The 26,438-nt window shown below is 40.3% G+C and overlaps 1 protein-coding gene across 1 annotated transcript in view; it reads right to left on the bottom strand.

Annotated features, from left to right (window-relative positions):
* Positions 1-26,438, bottom strand: part of ano8b (anoctamin 8b) — a 45,960-nt gene that overhangs the window by 18,780 nt on the left and 742 nt on the right. Inside the window, 2 exon segments of the mRNA XM_051946912.1 lie at positions 267-399; positions 1,232-1,342. Of these exon segments, the coding sequence (XP_051802872.1) occupies positions 267-399; positions 1,232-1,342 (244 nt within the window).

Genomic DNA, 26,438 nt, shown 5'->3' with positions numbered 1-26,438 from the left:
CCATTTGCTGATTTTCATTGCTTTATGGGACTGTAAAATGAGCATAAGCATCATTATTTTCTGACTTTTAACAGCCAAACCAATTAGTTGATTAATCCAAATTCAAAAGAATGTATAATAAGAATAAATAACCATGAGCTGCATCATTTTGTGCAAAAAAAAATATCAATAGGCTCAAGCACAAAAACAACAAATAAACCACTGCAGAATGTGTTGCCAACAACAGAAAACCTCTGTAGAGACTTCTTTCTGGGCAAATTTCTTACTTTTCATATGTGGCGGTGACGAAGAATGCGTAGACTCGTGTGTGCTTATGATGTCGAATTTGGATGATGAGCTCAGGGATTCCCAGCCGGATGTGGTTCAGTAGCCATAGCAACGTGTGGTCATCTGTAGTGTCTGTAGCAGGAAATGAAAAATAAAAATACATTTTCAAACGTACCCACGCATCGCTGTGTGCAGGAGTCCTCCCACGGTCTTTTGCTATTTATTGCGGAGCAGCAGCTGGAGGTTAAGTGTCGTACTACCAAACACTTAAAAACAACTTTCTTCTCCGCCTCCTTCTGCTGCAGATAATAGTTAAAAGAACAAATTAAAGAAATGGAACTTTATTGCTTTCGGCTGTGCCTGGAGAATGAGGAGGCATTTTCACAGCTTATAAGAGAAATTCTAAATTAAGATACGAGATAAAACGGTCATTTAATTTTGTGGTGCTGGAGTAAATGTTGGGTCAATAAAATAAAAATTAAAGGGTGCTTCACTGGGCAAATTTGCATAAAATTGCATAATGTAAATATGCCTGTCTGAGTGTGCTCTTGTACTTGAGCAACATTTAAGGCTTAAAAATAAATATCATGGAAAGTTAGGACATCATAGCCACCCCTCACTTCCTCAGAGGGCTGTTTGAGAGTTGGTTTTAGGAATGCCGAAAAAATTAGGTAATCAACTGTTAATAGTTTAAACAGAAAATATTCTGTAATTACTCTAAAAAAAAAAAGCCAAATTTTTGCTGGTTCCAGCTTCTCGGATAAGAGGATTTGCTGCTATGTCACAGTATATTAAACAGAGTTTGTGTACACAGTAATTACTGACATTCATTTCTGCATTTTAATATAATTGGCAGATTAAAGGACAATGAGAATAATGAAAAAGCTAATGATGTGCAACGGGTGTCATTGAGGGTTCTCACACATATAAAAACAAAAAAAGTGTGTGTGTTTGGGTGCCTGACCTGCAAATGTCATGAGGACATCACAGTTCTCTGTGGGCACCGTTTTCATCCAAGACTTGTGAGACATGATATGTCTCCCAGCCTGCAGTAGCCGCTTTCCAAACAGCTTATCTGTAAGACAGAAAGAAAGAGAGAGAGACAGAGAAACAGACAGACAGACAGACAGACAGACAGACAGACAGAGAGACAGAGAAACAGACAGACAGACAGACAGAGAGACAGAGAAACAGACAGTGGGTGAGTCACCTTTTCAAAGTCAAACAATGTAAGGAGCAATGACATTTCTAACATTTTCAGCAATCCCATCTTAGAAAAGTCTTACCCCCTTCTGCCCCAACACACACGTATAAAGACAAACACACACGTATAAAGACACACACACACACACACACACACACACACACACGTATAAAGAGACACACACACAGAACTGTCCTTCTCTATGGGACAGATTTAAATATTTAAATGTCACGCCCCTTCGCCCCACAACACGAGACGGACAGAAATAATCCTGCCCTGCCAAGACCAGAGGCCACACATTGTACACACAGTCTGAACTGTCACAGTGACAGTTATTCCTCAGTGCTGTGACACGTCCCGCGTCTCAGGGACACCCACATGCTTGAAAAATAAAAGAGCACCCTTCAAGGTTTACAGCATGATCGGTAAAACTATGCAACTATGAATTCAGCTTCTGTGTAGAATTACCACCCTGAAATCAACAGCAGACCAAAAATAGTCCTACTGTAGCCACACTGTAGTGTGACATTATAACAGCCACTTAAGTGCAGCAGCCTTAAGGGGGGGGGGGCGATCTATATTTCCCCTCATGTGGATACTGTAATGTCATGGAAAAAACACTTTCAAACAACTGCAATTTTGTCTCCCGTCTTAATTGAACTTTATCTTCGCTCTGACACCTCCTTCATCACTACCGGCCCTGCAGAGGCTCAAATTCCCACTGATATGTCAGTGCAAATAGTTTAAAGAGGACCAGGCGATCTGTAACCAGTGTAACCCCAGACCAGCTCTGCTGACAGACGACACTTTGTGAAAACTGTTTACCAAGTCCTGAATAATAATGACAACAGCCTGGAGAGAATGTCCATCCCACCACAGCCCTGTAATCAGTGAGGCGTTAGCTGTCAGGGGAGACGGAAAGTGGGGCACCTTCCACAGATCGCACACAGGCCTGTTTACTACCACAACATTCATCAAATGGCATCCTATTTGGTATTTTTCTGTTTGTAAAGCAGCCGAACATGTTAGAAATGTGGAAGTGTATACAGATGAGACCAGAATATGAATACTGCTCATCATTTTACACAAGGTTACTGTCCATCTCATCACTTCAGATATTGCTTACACAGTTACAAATGTTACAGAGGTCAACGCCACTGCAGGCAGTAAATTTTACCGAGGCATCACCATTATCAGCACGATGCATGGCTGTAAATCACACTGTATCTCTGTACGGTTTGTGGGTCCAGTAAACACCTGTCACATAAAAACACCTTCACACAGCTGCTCAATGTGTCCCTTCAATTCCTGGAACAGCGAGGAGAGGGAGACATGTAGAGGGGATTCAGAGAAAAAAATCCAGAGAGTTTACCAAAGAATATATTTGTTTTAAGTCGCTATTTAATTTCCGAGTTTGCTTTTGGCAATCAGCCAAGCTTGTTTCAGAAAAATTGGATAATGCCTGCTTTTAAAGCTGTGCTAACGGACATTTTTACACACACAAAAGAGCAAATTACTAGGTGTAATTGGAAGAGGTGACCAATGATGGAGAATCCACAGAGAGTTATCATTCAACTCTGATGGCCCCCTTTTAGTCTTTGTTTGGAGCAATGATTTGGTTTTCTGGCATGTAAATTCTACTATTATCCTGAACCTCATTTCCAGCCCCAACAGACAGCAGTAAAACCCACTCTAATCCGCCTGTGTGGTACCAATGGCAGAAAGACAAAATCAGCGACTAAGACCAAGGCGTCTGTGTGTGTGTTTTATGTATTTTCATAAAGTCGACACTGATTATTGGACATTGACACTAATCACAGTTGGGATGTTGGAACGCTCTTCACTGTCAGATCAACTAAGATTGAACTGTGTCTCTTTTTCACTTGTAATTACGTCTATTGTTCTTCTCCGTTTTGCTAATTTTCACCGTTGTATCACCTTCACTGCTCACTAAAAAACACATCTTACTGATTTCCAGACACGGTAATCGGTATCTGCCCCTTACTCTAGCTATTAGTGTAACCTCAGCCACTGTGAAAGAAGCCACTTTCCTGAATTGTGGGGATGTGAGAGCACAGAGTGACCACAGAGGGAGAGAGCTATCGCATCAGAGCCAAAGAAGCAGATTTAATGTATTTCTTGGTAAATGGTCAACAAAAAGAACAATACCGATGATTGGATAAAATGTCAAAAATTATCAGGCTCATAAGACCAGGGCTAGGAATTGATCATTCTCCCTTGTGGAAATGTACACTGACAGCTGTGGACACCATGAATGCGTACTTTATGTCATTATACTACTTTCTAGTCTGCTTAGAGGACAGTGTTCCATATGTGTGTAGTATGCAGGCAATTGTGTACATGTCCTGTAGCATGGTTGCTGCATGGACATAAATTTTGGGCTGCTTGTGAATTTCCATAGAGGGGTACGAGTGGACTCTGTGGACAATGGTGACGGCCCTCAAATACATACAGGTGCAGAAAGTACAACACTGGCCATTGTCTGTGTCTCCGAGTCATAAATTCTGTCATCTGCTGCTATCTGCTGGACCTGGTGTGGACCTCTCTGAAGACATCAGTCCAACATTTGTACCTGCGTGAACTATGTGCACAGTAGTACGTGTGTGTGTGAAATACACAACCGTTCAATTTCATGTTTTCCACGAAACTTCACACCTTTATTCGTGTGCTAACATAATTGCACAAGGGTTTTCTAATAACCAGTTAGCCTTTCAACACCATTGGCTAACACAATCTAGCATTAGAACATAGGAGTGACAGTTGATGGAAATGTTCCTCTGTACCCTGATGTAGATATTCTCTTAAAAATCAGCTGTTTCCAGTTAGAATAGTCATTTACCACATTAACAATGTCTAGACTTTCTGATTCTTACTTATTTCTGATTCATTTGATGTTATTTTCATTGAAAAAAGCTGCTTTTCTTTCAAAAATAAGGACGTTTCTAAGTGACTCCAAATTTTTTGAACGGTAGTGTATGTAGACTCTAATCTAATGCACATGTGTGAGACAGCGGACTAGAGAAGAGCACAATAACAACACCTACACTTATGTGGTGTCTGCAGTTGTGCATGAGTACGTCTGCAAAAGAGAATTATCATGGCTTAATAAACGAGGAGGCAGATATTTTCCTCAGGAGTTTGCAGAGACCAAAACAGAGATTAAGCAAGTAGTGAATAACGGCCAGAAACACAGAACCACATGACAGCTGATGTTGCTTTTTATATGTGTAAAATTGTTTTAGGAGTGCTGACACAATCCCTAAAACAATGTTCTTATGTGACAATGTCAGTGTTGTGTTTGTGGCGCCGTCAATTAAAGAACATAGATGGTGATTTATTGCTCAGTTTATTGTGTTCATCTCAACCTAACTTAATTAACCTTGGTTTTAATTTAATTAAGCTTTACTGTTACCTAATTATCCTTGTTTTGTTCTAATTCTGCTGTGTTATTCTGCATTTTATCTGTCATTTTAATATTTTTCTTTACTCTGGCTTATTATGTCTCCTCTAGAAAACAGTCAAAACCTTCTTTATAAATATAGTGAGTCAAAGATGAATGAGAGCAATCAGTCAGAGAATGTCAACAGAAAAGCAAAAAAATGACCTGCTAAATCTCAAGATCCGTCTACGTTTTCTTAAAATGAAAATAAATTTGGCTGAAGATGGTATCTTTTGTCAAGATAGATCAAAACTTAACTTGGATCAACAGAAGATTTCACTTGGAGATGGCATTACTATTTAAAGAATCTCTCAAGTACTTACAAAGAGGTTGTGACAACTTTATCTTATTCCATGCTGCTTTTCCTCTCTGAAGTACATTTTCAAACATCGCAACAGGCTGAACAGGAAACAGAGCAAGGTATTTTGGACTTTTTAATGTTGAGTGGTTCTCCTCGGTGCTGAAATGTGACTGGCTGCTCCGCTGTGCTTTAGCTGAAATGCTGCAGGCAGAGCAGCGACATGGCAGCAATTCTAATGAGTCCTGTATTCATCGCTGAGGGAAACACACACACACTCCTGGAACAGGCAGCAGATTGGTTTCAGCACTTTCACACAGCTTAAATGTATACGCCGCCATATTGAGTATGTGTTCAGATGGTTAGCATGCATTTTTGTGTGTGTTGCTTCATTGAGCATAAAGAGCGATGCATAGATCACTTATTGAGGCTTTAATACACAGATGAAGCCTGTCTGGCAGGTTTGCGTCTGCACATATAAGTCTGTTTTGGCATGATGTAAACAGCATCTCCCTCAGTTTCCAAGAAAAGTTTCTATGAAGCAGCACATCTGAGAAGATGAGTAGCTCAGCAGGTAATAGAGTGCTTACCAAACAATCTTTTAGGGGTAATAATTATTAAAACATTAGCAACCAACAAGATGATCAAATGTAATGTGCATGAGGAACATTTAATTTTTGGGAGCAGCAGAAGCAAAAAGCAACCAATTTTAAGTTCACATGGTTGTTTTGTTGCTCGTTATTTTATACATCTGAGCATGATGCAACAATAGCATCATAGGACACATTAGCATCAATGTACATACCGATGACAGCATCATTAAAGGACTAGTGTGGATTATTTGGCATCTATTAGTAGAAACAGAATAGGTATTATTACTGTGGTTTCATTAGTGTATAATTACCTGTGACTCCAAATTGTGTTTCAATTAGCTTACAATGAGAACTTCATATCCACATTGGGGGTGGGTCCTTATTCATGGAGTCCGCAATGTTACACCGCCATATTTCTGCTGTAGCCCTGAATGGACAAACTTAACACTCAAGAGAGGGCATTTTGCATTTTGATATTGCATTAGCAGCCACATTAGGGTCTCATCAACACTAGAAAACTGAGGGATATTTAGTGGATTCTAATGTGCAACCTTGGCACAAGACGCCACTAAAATTTACACTCTGGCCCTTTATGATTTTTTTAACAAATGAGAAATGCACGATAATTCAGCAGTCAGTGAAAGTCACAAGATCCGTCCCACTTAGGTTTATTATTGAGGCAGCATTCATTTGCTGCTTTGTGATCACCACTTTGTTCCAACATTAGCCTACTACAGAGGAAAGACTCCTACAAACAGCTGGAAGCAACAAACTGAACTTTAGCTGCTAATAATGCTGGGATCATTAAAATGAGTGGCTAGTTTCTGTTTAATCTTTATGGACATTTTAGCTTGTAATAGACATGAACTTACAGGGAAAAGTGGGAGAGAAAGGTGCTTTTTTGATTTTGGCAGCAACCTCTGTTTTTAAGGTTCTGTAATATTTTTAAACCAATTTTCGTAAACAAATGTGGATAAAACCTTCCCAAAGTAGCTTCACACACCTCTAACCTTGTTCCTCGTTCCTGCCTGTTTCTTAATGTGATGGTACAGTTCAGGCTTCTGCCATGTAAGAAGTGACACAGAAATGTCACCAGGTCCGACCATGGAGGATTGCCATCGCAAGTTTTCCGCAAGTTAGCGAGGTGCTCAATATGACAAGAACCAGTTACCTTCACATTTCCAGAGAAGAAGTAGTACATGTCTAGATATGAAATATGGTTTGTGTCTCATTGTATTACTTGTGAGTTGCGGCCTATTATTTCCAATCCTTTTTAACTCATTTGTTTTATCTCATAGGTTATTTATGCATTAAATGTGCAATGAACATCACACATTTTACCGCCTTAAAAAATGATTTGATGTAGTTTGAAGTGCTGACAACTTCCAGACGGTTTTATGCATTTTTTACATGACAGTAAATTAAATATCTGTATAGACTGTATTTGCAACTACATAGGAAAAAGACCCCAAATGTCATTTTTGTTACAAGATCCTTTCTGAGCTTTAAAGCGCCTTTGGCCCTGTAGCAGAAACCAGGTCGCTGTAGAGTACGTTACCCCAGGACTAGCAGCGATACAGATAAAGCCTGCATTACTCACGGCCTTCACGGTGAGATGACTGTTCCAGGGCTAACGCTTATCAGACAGCAGCCAGGCAGGCGTAACAGGCAGAATGTCTTTCTGTGATCTGAGTCGCTCTCTGAAGCATTTCTGTGGGATGTTTATGTCTGTGTGAAGTGTGCGTCCGCATGGGTATTTGTCTATGTGTGTGTGAGCCTGAAATATATAAAGTATGGGATTAATAGGGTGTAAGTCAGTTATAAAACTCAAAGCGAGGTACTAAAATGAAGGTCACAGACACTTAAAGAAAGACTTGATGATGCATTTAAAGTCTTCAGTGGCTGTGGGAGTCTGTTTGGCTGGTCTTTGTAACTGAAGCAGCACTGGGTCAACTGTGAAGGTTTTACTCTGTCAATTGGAGGTTATTTCACTTTTATGTTCTTTAGTTATTAAGATATATGCTCCATCTTTAAGCCGAGACAAAAGTTCGGGTTGTGTTGAAAGAATACATATTATGGTGATGTTAATCAGGACGCTACTCTTCAAAAGAAGCTTAACTAATCCTGGCTAACATGCGTTATCAGGCTAAAGTAATCCTGTTAATCCTCAGCCAGCGAATGTAATTCTTTGAACTCAGGTTGAGGATTAATTTGTTGGTTGTTCTCTTCTCTCTCTTGACATATATTCCATCACTTGTGAGTGTGCTGGCTTCAATGTGAAGACTAAACAGTGATGATGACACCAAAAGATCATAGTGATTTTACAATAAGCTGAATGGTCTCATCACCATGTATAATTGCTTATATATCCATAAGTGACCAATCGGTGTTCAAGATTTAGTTGAAGCCATGATCCAGCTAATTAACAATAAAGGGACGATTGCTCTGACCTCAATGCCAGATGGTTTTGGGAAAAATATGACATTGAGGTATTAATTTTTTCTGCATTTTGTACTGTAATTCAAAAACTATAAGAACTTTCATTAGATAACTTAAATAACTCAATGCATGAGGTGCTTTGAGGTGATAAAATTGTATATTTTATGCAGACCTATCCCAGAGTCATGACAGACTGTCAACATAGTAATATATATATATATATATATATATATATATATATATATATATATATATATATAACCTGCGTGGATAACACTAAGCTGTATATTTCTCCACGAGGAAAGTAGATGGTCTGACTTTAGGGAGCACATTCAGATGTTTTGTGGTTCCTCAACTCAATTATTGCTGTTTGTTAATTTGAATGTGAAAATCTGACTGCATTTATGCCGAAGCATCACCAGATAATTGATGCATTCTTTAACTTTCTTTACTTTATCATATACACTGCCATTCAAAAGTTTGGGGTCACCCAGGCAATTTCATGTTTTCATGAAAACTCACACTTTTATCCATGTGCTAACATAAATGCACAAGGATTTTCTAATCATCAGTTAGCCTTTCTACACCATTAGCTAACACAATGTAGCATTAGAACACAGTAGTGATGGTTGGGTCATGGTTTGGGTGGGGACAGCACGGAAATAAAAGGCCTTAATAAGCTTTCTTAACAAGTTGATGAAAAAACAAGCATCAAGTTGCACATAACATCTGACTTATTATAAATAAGCTTGTGTTGTAGCTTAGCTTTAGATATCCGACTCATTACTTTCTACAGAAAAGAGGATTTTTTTTGCAGGGTGGACCTTGAACAACCCACACATTACCAGTGACAGTAAAGTCAGTATATTACATATAACATATAGTATAATGATATATTAAAAAGGGGGCTACACAGTGGAATAGTGGTTAGCACTTTCACCTTGCAGCAAGAAGATCCCTGGTTCGCGTCCCGGCTTTTCTTGGATCTTTCTGCATGGAGTTTACATGTTCTCCCTGTGCATGCGAGGGTTTTCTCCGGGCACTCCAGCTTCCTTCCACAGTCCAAAAATATGCTGAGGTTAACTGATGACTCTAAATTGCCCATAGGTGTGAATGTGAGTGGGATTGTTTGTCTGTATATGTAGCCCTGCGACAGACTGGTGACCTGTCCAGGATGTCCCCTGCCTTCGCCCGAGTCAGCTGGGATAGACTCCAGCCCCCCCGCTAGTGAGGATAAAGTGGTGTATAGAGAATAGATGGATATATTAAAAAGTTTTATATGAATGCAGTTTTCAGGAAACATTATACATATGAGAAACCCTGTTATTATACGGTATGGATTTAGGCTGGACATTAAGGTTCCTTATTTGTTAAAGCAAGCATCCAATCATGAGACAAACTTTTTGCTGAGTCACCACAGATGGTCTATTATTACGGGTGTGATCAGGTGATCACATTACCTGAGAGAACCATATTCAGTTGCTGTACTGACGGTATTAAAGTGAAACAAAAGGAAAAGGATTCACATTTGACAATACCAAAGCAGAAAATGTAGAATGGATTTTACTCTAACTTGTGTTCACCTTAAAGGTAAAACACAAATATTTCTCGGCCATCTGTCAACAGAATCCTCTTGATGCATTTATACTGCTGGCATTTAGAAGAGAAATTGTTCCTTCGTTCTCACTATGAGGGCTGCAGAGCCAATTTACTGCACTGACGTGATGCTGAGGATTCACACTTTCAAATGCACCTCTTGAAAAAGAGGCCTTTTGCTACAAAATGATTGACAACAGGGTGCATTTCTTTTGCTGGAGCGGATCTTCTCAGCAGCATATCAATTTGAAGTTTCCTCTTCTTTAGTCACTCTAATAGAGAGAGAAAGTGACACGGACATAATGCAATAAAAAGAAGACAGACTGACAGAACTCCCAACAGACACAGAAGGAGGATAGCAAACAACAAGAAAGGCAGAAAACATTTCCATTATCACATCTCCTGAGTGTGTGAATGAAACAAATGACCCTATTAGAACGATTACATCAGTAAGTGGGACAGAGAGCCTAATCAGGTTCAAACACCCAACAATTTCCTTAATTAGAATCATCTCCGTCCCTGACTCTGTATGTCGCCATCCTGTCCAGACAAGAAACGCAGCCGCACCGGACCCACCACTGATAGGCAGCATCCTTTCAAACTCAAACACACTCCTCAAAAAAGCAGACATGAAGGGCGAACACAGCTGCATACATACATATAAACGGGTGCAACAATTGTACACTGAGTCATCACATCAAATCATGAAGCTCACACGTTTGAAATAAATCAAACGTTTGACCATTCCACCTGTGTAGATTAAGTGAACCATGCTTTGAGTTCTGCACGTCTTCAGGAAAGAACCGCAAACCTTTCTCCTCTTATCTGTCCCTTTTCTTCTTCCCTCCTGCTTTCTCCAATTTTCAAACACTGACTCACTTCTCTGCTCATCACATCGGCCACCTAACTGTACCCTCCCAAAGCAAGACACACAGCCTGCATACATTTACACAAGATACAAAATTGCCCAATGCAAACAATCTCCCAGTTCCACACTGCATCCTTCTTTTCACTGACAGGTGCACACACAGATGTGTTTTAGAGGATATGAAAGCCTCTCTTCCCACTGCAGCAGAGCTCTCCTCCTGTCTCTCTTCGCTTTCTTCCACCTCAGCCTGCTCCTCTCTTCTATACCGTGGCCCTCTCAGCCTCTCTCTCCTCTTTATATCTTTTAGCTGCTACCATCCCTGTCTCTTTCTCTCATCCAAATCCTCTCTCTCAGCCCCCTCTGGGCACAATCTATCAGTCTTCTTCTCTCCATGCTTTCTTTTTATCTCTCAGCTCTCCTGCCTCCCTTCTCCGGCAGGCTGTCTCAAGAGGTATTTGTCATCATTGTGTACATAGATGTCTTCAAACTAGGCAGAGGGAAAGGAGAGGGGGGATACTTGATAGCGATACGAATAAACATGGTTCAACACAGCGAGCTGCTCCAGTACTAACATGGCATGTTTTCTGCTGAAGGCCTAATTTTTGCGATTAGGTGAAGCATTACACCAACTCATGTTTCATCAGTGAAGGTCTTCAAAGACAAGTGACAGCCAGCAGGTTTAACATCAACTCTGTATCTGTTATCAAAACCAGTTTCCTGTAGATTTCAAAACTATACTGCATTAAGGCTGCAATCAGGAGTGCTGCAAATTAATCAAGAAGATCATTTAAGATAGTCTTTGCATGACATTTCATCAATTAGAAAAATGACAGGAGAGCTTGAGTGTAACTTAGGAATCCAAAAAAACCCAAATTACATTATAAATATATTGAGCGACTTAGTAGTGAAGATAGTCTGGAAAATGTGCATCATAAATAATAATGAAAGGCTTTAACCACAATTTAACAATAGTCTGGTAATAAATTATATTGTAGGGGGTAACCGTATTACCTAAAATAGTCAGGTAAATGCATAATAAATAATATTAGAGTCATCTGAAGTGCATCAGTAGTGAAGGAAGGGATCTAAGAACTGTGTTATAAGTACATGATAAGTGGCATCCTAGACTCGCTCCTCTGTTCATCTGTTTAAAGATGGACGCTCCAGTTTCTCTGTTCAGAATGTAAATATCACTGCATCATTTATTCTGTAGAAGCAGTTGGACAGCTACGTCTTATGCTGAGGAGCTGTCTCTCTTACGTCTGCCATACATTTGTGTAGTACTTGTATAGCCTCCTCTTTTTATAGATATGTGCACTCCTCATTGCACTTATCAGGTACACACGTGGACAAAATTGTTGGTACCCCTCAGTTAAAGAAGGAAAAACCCACAATTCTCACTGAAATCACTTGAAACTCACAAAAGTAACAATAAATAAAAATTTATTGAAAATTAAATAATCAAAATCAGCCATCACTTTTGAATTGTTGATTAACATAATTATTTAAAAAAACAAACTAATGAAATAGGGCTGGACAAAAATGATGGTACCCATAACTTAATATTTTGTTGCACAACCTTTTGAGGCAATCACTGCAATTAAACGATTTCTGTATTTGTCAATGAGCGTTCTGCAGCTGTCAACAGGTATTTTGGCCCACTCCTCATGAGCAAACAGCTCCAGTTGTCTCAGGTTTGATGGGTGTCTTCTCCAAATGGCATGTTTCAGCTCCTTCCACATATGTTCAATGGGATTCAGATCTGGGCTCATAGAAGGCCACTTTAGAATAGTCCAACGCTTTTCTCTCAGCCATTCTTGGGTGTTTTTGGCTGTGTGTTTTGGATGGTTGTCCTGTTGGAAGACCCATGACCTGCGACTGAGACCAAGCTTTCTGACACTAGGCAGCACATTTCTCTCCAGAATGCCTTGATAGTCTTCAGATTTCATCGTACCTTGCACACTTTCAAGACACCCTGTGCCAGATGCAGCAAAGCAGCCCCAAAACATTACTGAGCCTCCTCCATGTTTCACCGTAGGGACAGTGTTCTTTTCTTCGTATGCTTGGTTTTTGAGTCTATGAACATAGAGTTGATGTGCCTTACCAAAAAGCTCCAGTTTGGTCTCATCTGTCCAAAGGACATTCTCCCAGAAGCTTTGTGGCTTGTCAACATGCATTTTTGCAAATTCCAGTCTCACTTTTTTATGAGTTTTTTTCAGCAGTGGTGTCCTCCTTGGTCGTCTCCCATGAAGTCCACTTTGGCTCAAACAACGACGAATGGTGCGATCTGACACTGATGTACCTTGGCCTTGGAGTTCACATTTAATTTCTTTGGAGGTTGCTCTGGGCTCTTTGGATACAATTCCAACGATCCGTCTCTTCAATTTGTCATCAATTTTCCTCTTGCGGCCACGTCCAGGGAGGTTGGCTACTGTCCCGTGGGTCTTGAACTTCTGAATAATATGAGCCACTGTTGTCACAGGAACTTCAAGCTGTTTAGAGATGGTCTTATAGCCTTTACCTTTAAGATGTTTGTCTATAATTTTTTTTCGGATGTCCTGGGACAATTCTCTCCTTCGCTTTCTGTTGTCCATGTTCAGTGTGGTACACACCTTTTCACCAAACAGCAGGGTGACTACTTGTCTCCCTTTAAATAGGCAGACTGACTGATTATGAGTTTGGAAACACCTGTGATGTCAATTAAATGACACACCTGAGTTAATCATGTCACTCTGGTCAAATAGTTTTCAATCTTTTATAGAGGTACCATCATTTTTGTCCAGGCCTGTTTCATTAGTTTGTTTTTTAAATAATTATGTTAATCAACAATTCAAAAGTAATGGCTGTTTTGATTATTTAATTTTCAATAAATTTTTATTTATTGTTACTTTTGTGAGTTTCAAGTGATTTCAGTGAGAATTGTGGGTTTTTCCTTCTTTAACTGAGGGGTACCAACAATTTTGTCCACGTGTGTACTTATAACACAGTCCAGACATCTATCATCAGACAGATTCAGTCATTCACAGCAGCCATGTGATGTGTGGGAGCTAATAAATGCCTGAGACTCCCCAACTTTGACATAGAAATTAGTCAGGTAATAATAACGTAGGGACTTAACTGTACTATGGAAACTGTTATGGCTTAGTTGGAAAGCTCTTTATCTGTTGTTTTATATGTGCTGTATAAATTACAGTAACTTGACCTCCACAGGTAAAGACAGAAACAAAACTACATCCATACCTGCAGCAGCGCGTCGAGTTAAATCCCAACGTCCGTGTGACAACAATCTCACAGTGACAATGCTACATGCTGGTATTTAGCAGGTATAATGATCACTATCCGAGTCATCTGTTAGCATCCTCACAGATGCTAATTAGCACTAATGCTGCACTGACAGAATATTGATAGAACAGGAAGAACAGGAAATCCTCCCATTGTTCTGGCTTGCAATCACAAATAATGATAAATATCCTTAATCGGGTTCTTTTGCTGCCTTACATATTTGTCTGTGGAACCAGATACAGTACAAGATGAAGAGTTTTTAGCTCTTTTTGGAAAATGAATGTCCATGTTGGGTTGTAAACAGATAAAGCTGCCAGCTAAAGGAGGTTTGGCAGTCCTGTTGCCAGAGGTACGTCAACACCTCTGCAGTTCTTTTCACCAAATGTAAGATATTGTAGCTGTTGAACAATTTTTCCACTCAAGATGGTTTATTTGTGATTATGGTTTTATTTATGTTAAGTGAACATATTAGAAACACAAATGACACCCGAGACTGGTAGCGATGTTACTCATTTGGCATGCATTTGGTTATGAACCAAAATATCTAGAAAATTCAATTTGATCTGATGAGGCTGGTCGCTAGATGACAAGTCAAAAGGTTACCAAAGTTATTATAATTTACTCCGTAGGTACCAGAAGCAGCCATATCTCATGATCATTTAGTCACAGGGTCATTCCAGGTGAAATGACCAGATATTCCTTGGGGGTGTTGCTGCACCATTTTGAAATTAGTCCTAAATTTGTATGTCACTAGATAGTCACAAAACTGCACCTTTCAGAATGGCCTTTTATTATGGGCAGTCTAAGGCACACCTGTGCACTAATCATGGTGTCTAATCAGCATCTTGATATGGCACACCTGTGAGGTGGGATGGATTATCTCCGCAAAGGAGAACTGCTCACAATTACAGATTGAGGCCCCATCCACACAAAGACAAAACGCTTAACAGTTCCAAAATGATCGCCATAAAGACGAAGGCGTCTCATAAAATGTGTGCGTCTACATGAATGCACTCGATACGCATGGAAACGCTGTAAAACACATGCCAGACCTCTAGGGGCGCTGTAAGGATATGACGTAAAAACGCGCAAACAGAAGAAAAAACAGTGGGCATGCGCACTTGCGGCAAAAGTTGCAAACAGAGACCAAGCTGAGGTGTAAACTTAAAGTGCCGTAATGTGTCCTCGATAATTGTTTGTTCAACTCGGTGGTGATTGAGAAGAAGGAGATTTTGCTGCAACAGAGATAGTAGGGTCACTAGCTTCATCAGCACATTTGCTACACTGTACGTCGCCATTGTTGTTGTCGTTGCCGCATGTGGCGCATGCGTGTCAATGAAGTTATGAAACTGCGCATGTGTGTCAATGAAGATACGAAACTATGACGCAAGCGCATCTGAAAAGTAGCGGATAGCCAGTAAACACGGAGCTGCGTATACGGCGTTTCAAAATCTTTCCACTCTGGAACCTGGTTTCAAAAATGATCGTTTACAGACCCCCACAACGGCGTCTTCGTGTGGATGATATGCAGATTCGGCACTAAACTTATGCGTTTAGACCTCGTTTTGTCTTCGTGTGGACGGGGCCTTAAACAGATTTGTGAACAATATTTGAGAGAAATGGTGATATTGTGTATGTGGAAAAAGTTTTAGATCTTTGAGTTCATCTCATTAAAAAATGGGAGCAAAAACAAAAGTGTTGCGTTTATATTTTTCTTGAGTGTAGTTGAGATCAGGATTTCCTATCTATGGCAAAGAGAAGTGAATTGTCTGTTTCACCTTTGTGATAAATAGGATGAAGATGTCAATGCTTGTGGATGTCAGAACTCTGGTTTCCTCATTAACAGTCGTAGGGAGGATGATAGGGACTCGTCCTTGACTTCAAAATAACAAAGATTGCATGTGACACTGGAGCTGCCAGTGGCTGAGAGCCAAGAGCAGGACGAGGCAAGAGCATGTAGGAAGAAAAGAGCCACAGTGCCCACACAGCAGAATAGTTGAGGGATCACTTTTCCTCATCCCATCTTCTTCCTTTCCTTAACATCGCTTTTTGTCTGTGCTCCCCACTTAGTCTCACTAAATCTGCCTCCCTCATTTCCCACTCTCTCTTTCTTTCTGCCAAGTAGGCTAATCGCTGGTTCATTTTAGGATAGCTGGTTAGCTTGAGAGCGCTACTGCAGCGACAGAGCAAAGCAGCGCAGGGACTGAGCTGTTGTACGTGTTAAAAAGCCAGGGTTAAATGAGGAAAACAAAACTGTGCACGATTCAGTCAGGTAACAATCATCAACAGAAGCCAGTGTTAAATTCCTTTCATGCCCAGTATGTGCAGAGTACTCCTCCAGACAACCACAGACTGGTTATCTAACTGACTGAATTGAACACTGTCAAGGGGGGTATTACGAATTATGAATAAGCGAGTGGTGATGATGTAGTCTAGTGAATAGCGGCCTTTGTGGAGCAAACAGACCTCCTTGTTGAGCAGTGGGTAACTGCCAATGTGGAGGAAGGGTTTTCTGATGAACACACAAAACAAAGGGACATGGATTACTCTAGACAACAATGCGAAAACATGCAATTGGTCATTTCTCTGTTGTATGGATCATGTTGAGGGTCACCACAGCATCACTGCATTTTTCTTGGATAACAGGTTGGATAGTTCTTAAAAAGCATGGCTCGATACCTGGAGAAAAGATTAAACTGATGATGGATAGCAGAGTCTTCAAGAAACAGTTCAACAATTTTCTTTCCTGCCAAGAGTTGGATGAAAAAACTAACATCACATTCATATTAGTCAGTTTAACAAGACGCAGGAGCCAGCTGCTGCTTATGTTTACATGGCATAAAGACAGAAAACAGACACCCTGTCTCTCTTATGCAAGATACAATGTATTAACATGCTTTAGAGGTGTTGGTAGGTGGATTTTGTTACTCTTGGTAAGATCTGCGCTTGGCGTTTCTGCATGTTTTCAGTCTTTACACGAAGCAAATCGGCTGCTGGCTGCAGCTAATTTTAGACCTCAGCTATAAAACAATAGCAATATATGCCACCAATACACACTTCATCAACAGCAAGAACAAAACTGTTCGATAAAATGTTTGATAGTTTTAGTCAAATTCATTCAAAGCACACTCTAATGAAAGCACAACAGAAACACAAAATTGAGTCACATGAACAAACCTTTAGCATGCTTTCTCTCAGGCTCATTAATAGCCTGTCATATTTTGCTAACCAATGATCGGCAGCGTTATCAAACAATAATCATCTTAAATACAGACAGCTCTGGTTGGTAGCCATCATATTTCTCATTCAGGCCACATAGAGACATATGGAGGACCTAACAACTCAAGCATTCAGAGAAAACAGACTCATACATTTTTAAGAAGCTTTAACAGAGTGCATTAGTGCCTAATGTAGGACTGTTACTGTGCATCTGACTGACTGTACAAAACTCTACATCTAGCTTGCATTCTCAGTGAGACTCAGTCCTCCGTCTAGGAAAGTTAGTGCTCACAACAATTTACTGAAGGTTAATTGAATTATTGCAGTAAATATAGAAACGAGATTGCTTTCATCAAAATTGAGGGGATCCAGTTTGTGCCTGTGTCTCAAGAGGTCATTCATAATTCTAATCATTATAATCATTAGATAATTAGGCACTCTAGAGCAGTGAGGCCTTCCAGCAAACGTCAAGGAAACCGGGCATTTCTGCTCGCATCAGAAATTATGCTGGGCATTACAGCAATCGAGGAGGATAATAGAAAAGTGAATTTCAAGAGAAGATACTGCAGCAGTGAGTCAGTCAGTCTGATGGCTCTCGGACTAACTGATCTGTATGATGGTACGATGTTCTATTCCTGGACAGGAAAGATGGGAAGGAGGCTCCGAGTCAGATCAATACCCCAGAGGAACCAGTGATTATTGTACATTACTACACCATTCCTCCCATTTCCTTTCCCACTCAATGACAAGTAGAGGAAGATATCATTAATGACTTAGTCAGCTTTGATTTCATGCGCTTTTCAAAAGGGAGCACAAAGAAAATCCATGCAGCAGTTCATCCTGATTCATTCAGCTCCACAGTTTTGACAGAGGAATGTGAGGAAGGTCAAAAAAATATTTTTGAGCACAGCAACACAAGTGTGAACTAGTGTTTTAACCGAGATCTATTATCACTGGTTAATCCAAGGCGGCAGGAGCCAGTAATTTTGCAATATATCAAAGTCAAAGCATCTTTGAGCTGGTGAATCCTACTCATTTTAATAAGGCAGTCCGCTCACATTCAAGGACCTTCATGCAAACCTCAGGCGGTTAACTCTTCTGCTTCAATAAACACTGATCAGGAGAAAGCAGAAAAAACAGAGTTATTTCTCTCACAAATGCAAATACTGGTGGCGACGCAGTTTATTTTCCTTGACAGACAATTTTTTTCAGGCATCATCAGAAACACCGCACAATCACAGCCGTCTCATAGCACTTTGCCAAGGGAAATAAGCTGGAGTCAAACCTGCAGCAGGCATATGACAGCACCAGAATCATGATTTTTCTGACCATATGACAAAACGATGCACTGCAAGCAAACAGTCACATAGCTGCAGAGGACACATAGAGTATATGTTCTTTTCTATGTGGCGATGTGACCTGAACAGTAAGCAGGAAGGCAAGAAGAGAGGAGAAAACAGAGGGAGAGGAAGGAAGTTCAATAAAAGCTTCACAGTCGTAAGCTTTCATCCGTCAACATAGACGCTGTTCAAATACATGTGCTGGAACACAATGTTCTCGGTTTGCTGTGGACAGACTATCACCACATTCAAATTATTTTTGGGGAGTGGGCCTCTCGGACAAGAAACAACAAATGCAAGCAAAAAGGAGTAGAGCACAAACTCCTTCATTACACATTTCACTAATTATGCCCCAGCTTGTTCAACCCCACCACAGGGTCAGTCAGGACACGATGTACAGACAAGCTTTCCAGTAGAAGTCCCAAAGCTTCCAATATGTCAGGCTAAATTACAAGAAAGTGTGAATAAAATTATGACATCAAAGCATCTATCTCCAGCAGACAGAATTCTGCAGCTATAACATCATACTGTCTTGGCTTGAAATATTTAATTCAATGTAAACATCAAATGGCTTCAATGAAGAGCTAGAAGAAGCTGACAAAATATTCCATGTGATTCTGTGATTTTAAAAAAAACTACCTCATTAAGCAGAAGAAGAAGAAAAACAAAAGGGCAAATCTGAATCATACCAGACTTCTGAAGTCTTTTGGCAAAATCCCTTATTTCACTTATCACAGTAAGGTCAAACTTTTACATTACCTAAAATGTAAAAATATGTCTTTTAATACGATTCCATCAGAGCAGTAAATTTAATTAGACTGTCTGTATATGTAAAGTTATTATACACATAAATTTTACATTGCACATTGATTCCATGACTTTAAACACATACTCATGTTATAAATGGTATGATGCATCATTGATTCTTAACGTAATACGTCAAAACTACATGCTTCACAGCTATGGCATGGTTGACTCTGGGCTCAACATCTGTTTTGAAAGTTATCGGTTCGGTCATTACAGAACAGACATCAAGGACAAGTGCAAAAGTAATGCAGTGTCTTGGTGACAGATGCTGCTTCTGGCAAGCGTAAAAAGGAACACTGTATGAGAAGTGATTCTCCGAAATCTATTATGTATATGAGCATGGAAAACAAATTTCAATAAAAGGACTTGAAAGCAGAAAATTTTAACAGGACATTTACTGAGGTGAAATCTCAGGGGAGGACCCACAGCCAAGCTCTTATCTGTCATCTACGGCTGTGGGCTTTATGCTAATATGCAAGCAGAAAACGTCGTTTTCCTCATTACTGGGCTGCACACAAGCTACTCTCTCTTCAGCATGCGACAAAGGGTAGAGGCTGATGAGCACTGATTCTGTTCCTCATATGCACTAAACTAGGTCCCCCTCTGCCCTACACACTTGGCAAGTGAGATAAAAACACAGAGGCATGCCAGGCAATTATGGGGAAAATTATGTAAAAGTGATAAAGGAAAGACTCCTGAGGTAAACACTTTTAATCAGAGGAATCCCAAGCAAGCAACCAAACGGACTCTGCTGCTTTCTACTAAGATTTACCTTGGACATTTGTTCCCTTACAGAATATAATAAAGAGAAGGTAGCAAGGGTACATAGATTATATTTCTCTACTAGAGCCCAACAGACACTATATTTCTGTGGCCAAAATGACACACATTTTTTTGAATAAATCTACCTATATTATGTATGTATACAGTGCAAAACTAACATGTTGAATAGGGAAACTGATCATTGTTTATTAACTTTTCAGCAACATATTCCACAATCTATTTACCACCCTATTGTGAGAACACTGCTTGACTCCGCACCACTGTCTGCTCGGCTACATGTGCTGCAGACAGTGCTGAGGGAATTGTAAACATTGGAGTTGGAGTTACTTTGGTGGAAAAAGTACCTTCAGTGTCTTTTTCTGCATTGACATGTTCATATCAACACATATCTGACAACATACACAATACTATCTATGACAGACCAACCAGTATATCAGTCAGTTAATATGCGTCTGTCTACTGACCTACCAACGATCTATAAAGTGTAGTGGCTAAACAGAATGATTCACGAGAGGGTATTAGCAGAGAAGAGAACATAAATGATGGAGAGGATGAAGACCTACATCAGAGTTTGTGCTTTAAAAGTCCCTTGTTCCTCATTGACCAACACTGATGTGGATAATATGTCCAGTTATGAACAGCAGGAAATAGAACTCTCCTCCCTCATGTGTTACACTTTCACAGCCCTTTAGCCTTCTTTTTTTTTTTTTTTGGAGACTGCAGAGTGGCTAATGTGGAGCAATTCCTGCGACTGAAGCTAAAAACAGCATTCTTCACCATGGTCATTGTATTTCTCCAGGCTTTGCTTAGCAACTAAAAAAAAGAAGAAGAAGAAGAAGGAGGAAAAAAAAAAGGAAATCAAATCCAGGCCCAGTCCACATACAGTCACAGAGCATGAAGAACAGGGTGACCGAATCCACTTCAATCTTTCATGAATTCAATATCAGTTCTCGGAGCAGAAGGCTGGTTACTGGCTCTGGCTTGATCACAGAGAATGGAGCCTAAACTCACCGATAAGGTCTCTGCGACATGTCACTGCTTCCATAAAAGGCAGGAGACGAGGCAACACCAGCAGCACTTCTCTGCGCTTTAAATGCATTAAGCTGTGGAGCGCGCATTATCGCTTTCTGCATACAGTTTGATAATCTTCATGGCTATAAATGGAAAAGTGTAAACTTCCAGAGGCCGTGAATGAGGATTTAGAAGTTGGTTGGAAGCAAAGAGGCATTATGGGCGATGTGATTAAGCCACTATAAAGTCGAGAATCTAGGCTGAGTGAATCACCACCAGCAAGACAGATTGTTTATCACAGCTCAGGGAACGTGTCAAAATTAACTTCCTAAAAGATATCTGCATCTAATGGCTCAGGATATAGTTATCTATACAGATGCACAATTACAGAGGGAATCATCTCCTGAAGGGGTCTGATAGTACCCAGTACGGATCTCTGCATTTGTACAAACAAGCCAGCCAGAACCAGGTAACAAAATTCATGCTGAGCTCTGAATTTAAGGATGTGGCCACACTGATATGACATTAAACAAATGTAAATTCAGCAGAACCCGTGCCTCTTCTAACTCTGCAACATATGAATTAGCTCAAATGTTCTTTCTCAAACATTTTTTGTCCATCAAATGAGCACAAATCTGCAGCGATGGTCATGTCATCGGCACTACACCGTAAAAACTGTTTCTCGGTTAAAAAGAAACACAGGTTGCAGGTGAATTGGATTATATGCTGATGCCAAGAGCCAAATACAAATACCAGACCTCTATTTTCTGCAAATTTGAAATCTAGAAAACCTCTCATTTTGGAATTTATTGTAATTATTTTGAGGTAAGATGCCACGAGTGATTGCAGTGGTACTAAATGTTGAGTCGACAGCCTACTGTGACTGAAAGACTGCCACAGAATTTTGACAGTGATCAAGAAAATGCAATAAATGAGGATCAGTGAGATCACAGCCAGAACGTAAGCCTAATACAGCCAGATTGATGTTGGTACCAATCCGGCGTATTAAATCAGCGGATCCTTGATCCTCTGAGCAACATATGGTGGTGAATCTTACGTTTCTGGCAACAGAAAAGTGAATTTAGACATTTAGTGTGAACAGATACAGCCAATGTGCCGACAAATAGGCCATGAGCACCGGCCACACAAACACCATCAACAGGAAATCCCTGAAAGTGTATCCAGCAGTAAGCATCTTTCGACCAGCACCAACTTTACTGTAATGATGTCAATTTCAAGGCATAATAAACATGAAGTGCAATCACAGTAAAGGGCTGCCCATTTAATTTTATAGTTAGCCTGATGGTCTGCTTAATTCCAGCATGAAATGTCTTGCCCCATCAGAAGCTGGTTCATCAAAGCATCTTGTCAGCTGTGTGTCTGACTTATCAGGTGAGGCTAATAAAGCCACAATATCACTAGCAGCAAGGTCACCCCCATACTGAGGCGACTTTCCTCGACTGCTAATGCAGCTAATGTGCAGCTCAGCACTTACTCCAGGAACCGAGAAGGGAAGGAGAACAGGAAATGCATCTCTATGAAGCATGCAATGACTAACAGTGATAGCGGCAAAGACGCAGATGTAGAAAGAGACATTAAGTTCAGAGTCATTAGGCACAACACACTGCTGTCATTATATCAAACTGCATTACATTCATCAGCCCCTTCATTTGTGAAGCTGTGGGAGGGCGCCAAACCAGCGGCTCAGGCTGTTTGCTGCTGCGAAAAACAGCTCTTCTCTTAGGAAGTTCAGTGTGATGTGTTTTCCTCTTGACGCTGCCCTCACACTGCTGTATTTAAAGCAACCTGTGTGACACTGAACCTGACTAAATCTCTCTGAAGTAAAGCTGAGGTATTCGACTTGCTTAAGAGGCTGAGAGAGCGGTGCCCTGGCCAAGAGTCTGTGGATGAGTGCAGATCCCTGCTTAATACTACATTTTCCTCACACATTTAGCAGCCTGTAAAGTGCATTTATTAATTTCAAGCACCACAGAAAGAGTTAAACATGTTTACATAGATGAAAGTGTACCCTTCAAATCTCACCACTGTCTCAGAGGAGACCTACACTTTCAGATCAGAACAGAGGTGAAAAAGGGGTTTTGTACTATAGTTTTAAATGGGCTTTAAATGCAACACTGGCTCACTTTTATATATTTTAAACAGTATAACTATTAAAATTGTGAAGCAAAAAAGGAGAAACTATAACTACTTAATGACACACACCATGACTGTGGCAATTGGCAATTATGTTCTAATGTCAGAACTGGGGTGAAAAATACCCATTTATGAGGCTACAGTGCTTTAATTACTGCCGTATTTTAGACACTGTGCCGATGAGAGAAGGTATTTCCTGAGCTGCACCCGCACAATAAAAAACTGTGAAAACAGACTTGAAGATAAAGTTCCAAATTCAAGTAAAAATGTTGTTTGAAGTAAAATGAGGTTAGTTGAAACCAGATCACATACACAGGAATCTATGGAGACACAAAATCTCTGGCTGCAGCCTATTAACATTGCATCTTCTCCCAAAGTAAGGATGAATCTCACTGTATTTTCAAATAAATGTCCTAAATCCGAGACCACTGTGCTGGTTGATTGGGCAACCACAAATTACATGGCCTGATTTCCATTACAGAGAATCTTATCAACACTGGCCTCAGAGGGAACACACACTAATTGGTGAGACTTTTACGTTGCATTTTCTAATGACGGGTGCTTAATTAATCCTTGAAACGCTGGCTTGTGAGCGTTGGAGCTACAAAGGGAGATGGCTGAGAGGATCAAAGTCATTCCCGTCTACAGTGGCGGGATTAGAAAAATATGGTGGAGGCATGGAGGCAATCGAGCACCCAAACCTCCAGTGAAGAAAATCCTTCCAGACTACAACCAAAATCTCCGCTGCATGGAGAAGTGACTGTGCCCTGCTGCTGCTCGCTGACTGACACTGACACGTGCGAGTACAGTTATGTGATATCACCGTAATCCCACTGAAGTCCCCAAACCCCTCTCATAACCCTTGCATGGAAATGAGCAGTCAAGTGAGAGCAGGAGGAGCAAAACACCCACTGCTGTAAATATTAGACCCTCGTCCTAAACCTTTAATACATTTCAAATGCAGAATGTTCTGTTATATTAAGCAGTCAACACAGTGACTGAACATTTCATCTTTGGAACTGCACTGTACTGATGACAGTTTTAAAAAGTCATATTGAGACCTCAAGGGTTAACAAACATGATTAAACTAAAGAACAACTGCTCTCAGCTTGCAGCTTGAGGCTTTCCGTGTCATTATTCCTCTTCAGAATCCATTTCTGCTTTGGACATGAAGGGCTGAATTACTCCCAATATTACAACTTTTCACAGTGTTGGAGTCAAAGGTGAGCTGGTGTGCTCCAGCTTCAGTGAGTTGGGAGTGATAGATGGAGAAAGAGGTGGACTTCATAGATCTGCACACTGGAGGAAGCAACAATATAGAGTTATATGTAGGCCATTCTGAGACATGCAGGGATTATTTTCATGGAAAAACTTCTAAATATGTATATATGTTTAGGGCTTTTATCAATGACTCGAGAAGGATTTTAAGTACTGATATTATTACTATTAGCTGCATTATAATGTTTAATGAATGATTACAGGTGTTGCGAGAGTCAGATTTGGCTTTGAAGAGCCTCACTTTTATCACTATTTACTTATTAATGTGTGTTTGTGGGACACAGAGGAAGACTAGTCTGTGGTGAATGTAAACTCATCTTTATGTAGCTGCATACTGTAATAAAGTTTTTTTTTAGCTATGGTTGAAACAGTATTCTCTAATCTCTAGTTTTGTAGTGATGGACTGAACACAGTCTTACAAGCTTGTTTACGTCACAGAAACTGAAGCAGAAAGATTACTATAGTGTTTATGATTGAAAATTCTCAGAATAATGTGAATACAAACCTGAGTTTGCACTATTGAGATCCAAACAATGCTTCAGTGGTACCCTATTTTAAGATATGGAAACATGATTTTCTAAAAATCCATTTCTTCCTTTTGGTAAAGAAGCTAAAGTTCTCTGATTGTACATGGCAAAAACACAAGCAGCTGCACAAGCAATTGTCTAAATAAAAAGCAGAAAATGTTTGATCAAAGACAAAAGTGACACATTCATTAATCTAAACAGACATCCAGTGTCAGTTTTTAGTACTACAAACCTTTGGATACTCAAAAAATACATGCTTTCCAGCAATAGAAAAACTAATAAAGCCTGCACTTTAAATGTTAGATATCATTTTCAAGGGTGTTAAAGTATTGAATTCTTATGTTAATATATTTTTTGTGATTTGTCTCCATACAGGTTTGGTCTTTCTCTTTGACCCAGTACTGCGTCTAGCTGATGAAGTCACTGTAAAACAGATCAAATCTTCACTTCGCTGACCCTCCAACACACCAGTAACCCATTCAAGGATCTGAGGTGGCACCACTGGGTGCTACCCTCTCAACAGAATGACATCAGGCTGCTCTTCCAGTCAGCAGCTGCCTGCTCAGGTTACCTCGACCAAGTGTGGAAAAGAGCGCTCATCTGCTGACAGCCCACTGCTCCACTGCATCACTCTGCAGCAGAGCTCGCAGGGCGCACTGAGGCTGTCTCTGCAGCCGCATGCAGGAAAACAATCCTGGCTCGGCAGCTGAGGCTCCCTACCAAGCTGATATTGTGGTCTGTTCCAAAAATAGCCTCACTTGCAAATATTGCAAAGGGACCACTGTGATATGATGTATTCAAATCCACCATCAGTGTCACAGAGTGTAAACAGAAAGCATGTTTGCTTTGATTACCTCTTCTAAAAAGAGAAGCATCACAGTTTCAGCACTGGAAACTAAAATGAAGTTAAATGTGAGGAGGTGACAAGCACACCACATCACATACTGTAACAAAACAAGAGCACACAGCCTGTATGGCTTAACCCTCATTAAAATGACAAAACATGCACCTGCTCTATAGGCTGTCCAATAGCATGCAAACTGATCCTGACAAGAGGGAAGAAGTGGCTGTTTCTAGCAGACTACAATAGTTTGAATATGCCTGTGTGATCCTGGAGTTAATACACCTTTGGCAGGTCAACCAGAAGAATGGCTGATAGAGATAATAAAGAGGTGAAGGGATACCCATTCTATAAAAACACCTTACGGCCAATCACAGTTTGTTAGCAGCCCTTAAAGATACTGAGAAATAAACTACAGCAGGAGAGCCCAGAGGAATACCGTGAATAATCTGACGACAGGAGGTGGGCTGG

The sequence above is a fragment of the Acanthochromis polyacanthus genome, chromosome 4 (assembly GCF_021347895.1).
Source record: "Acanthochromis polyacanthus isolate Apoly-LR-REF ecotype Palm Island chromosome 4, KAUST_Apoly_ChrSc, whole genome shotgun sequence".
NCBI classification, from domain to species: domain Eukaryota; kingdom Metazoa; phylum Chordata; class Actinopteri; family Pomacentridae; genus Acanthochromis; species Acanthochromis polyacanthus.
The sequence above is the reverse complement of the archived record's forward strand: the minus strand, read 5'-3'. Positions and strand labels throughout refer to the sequence as shown.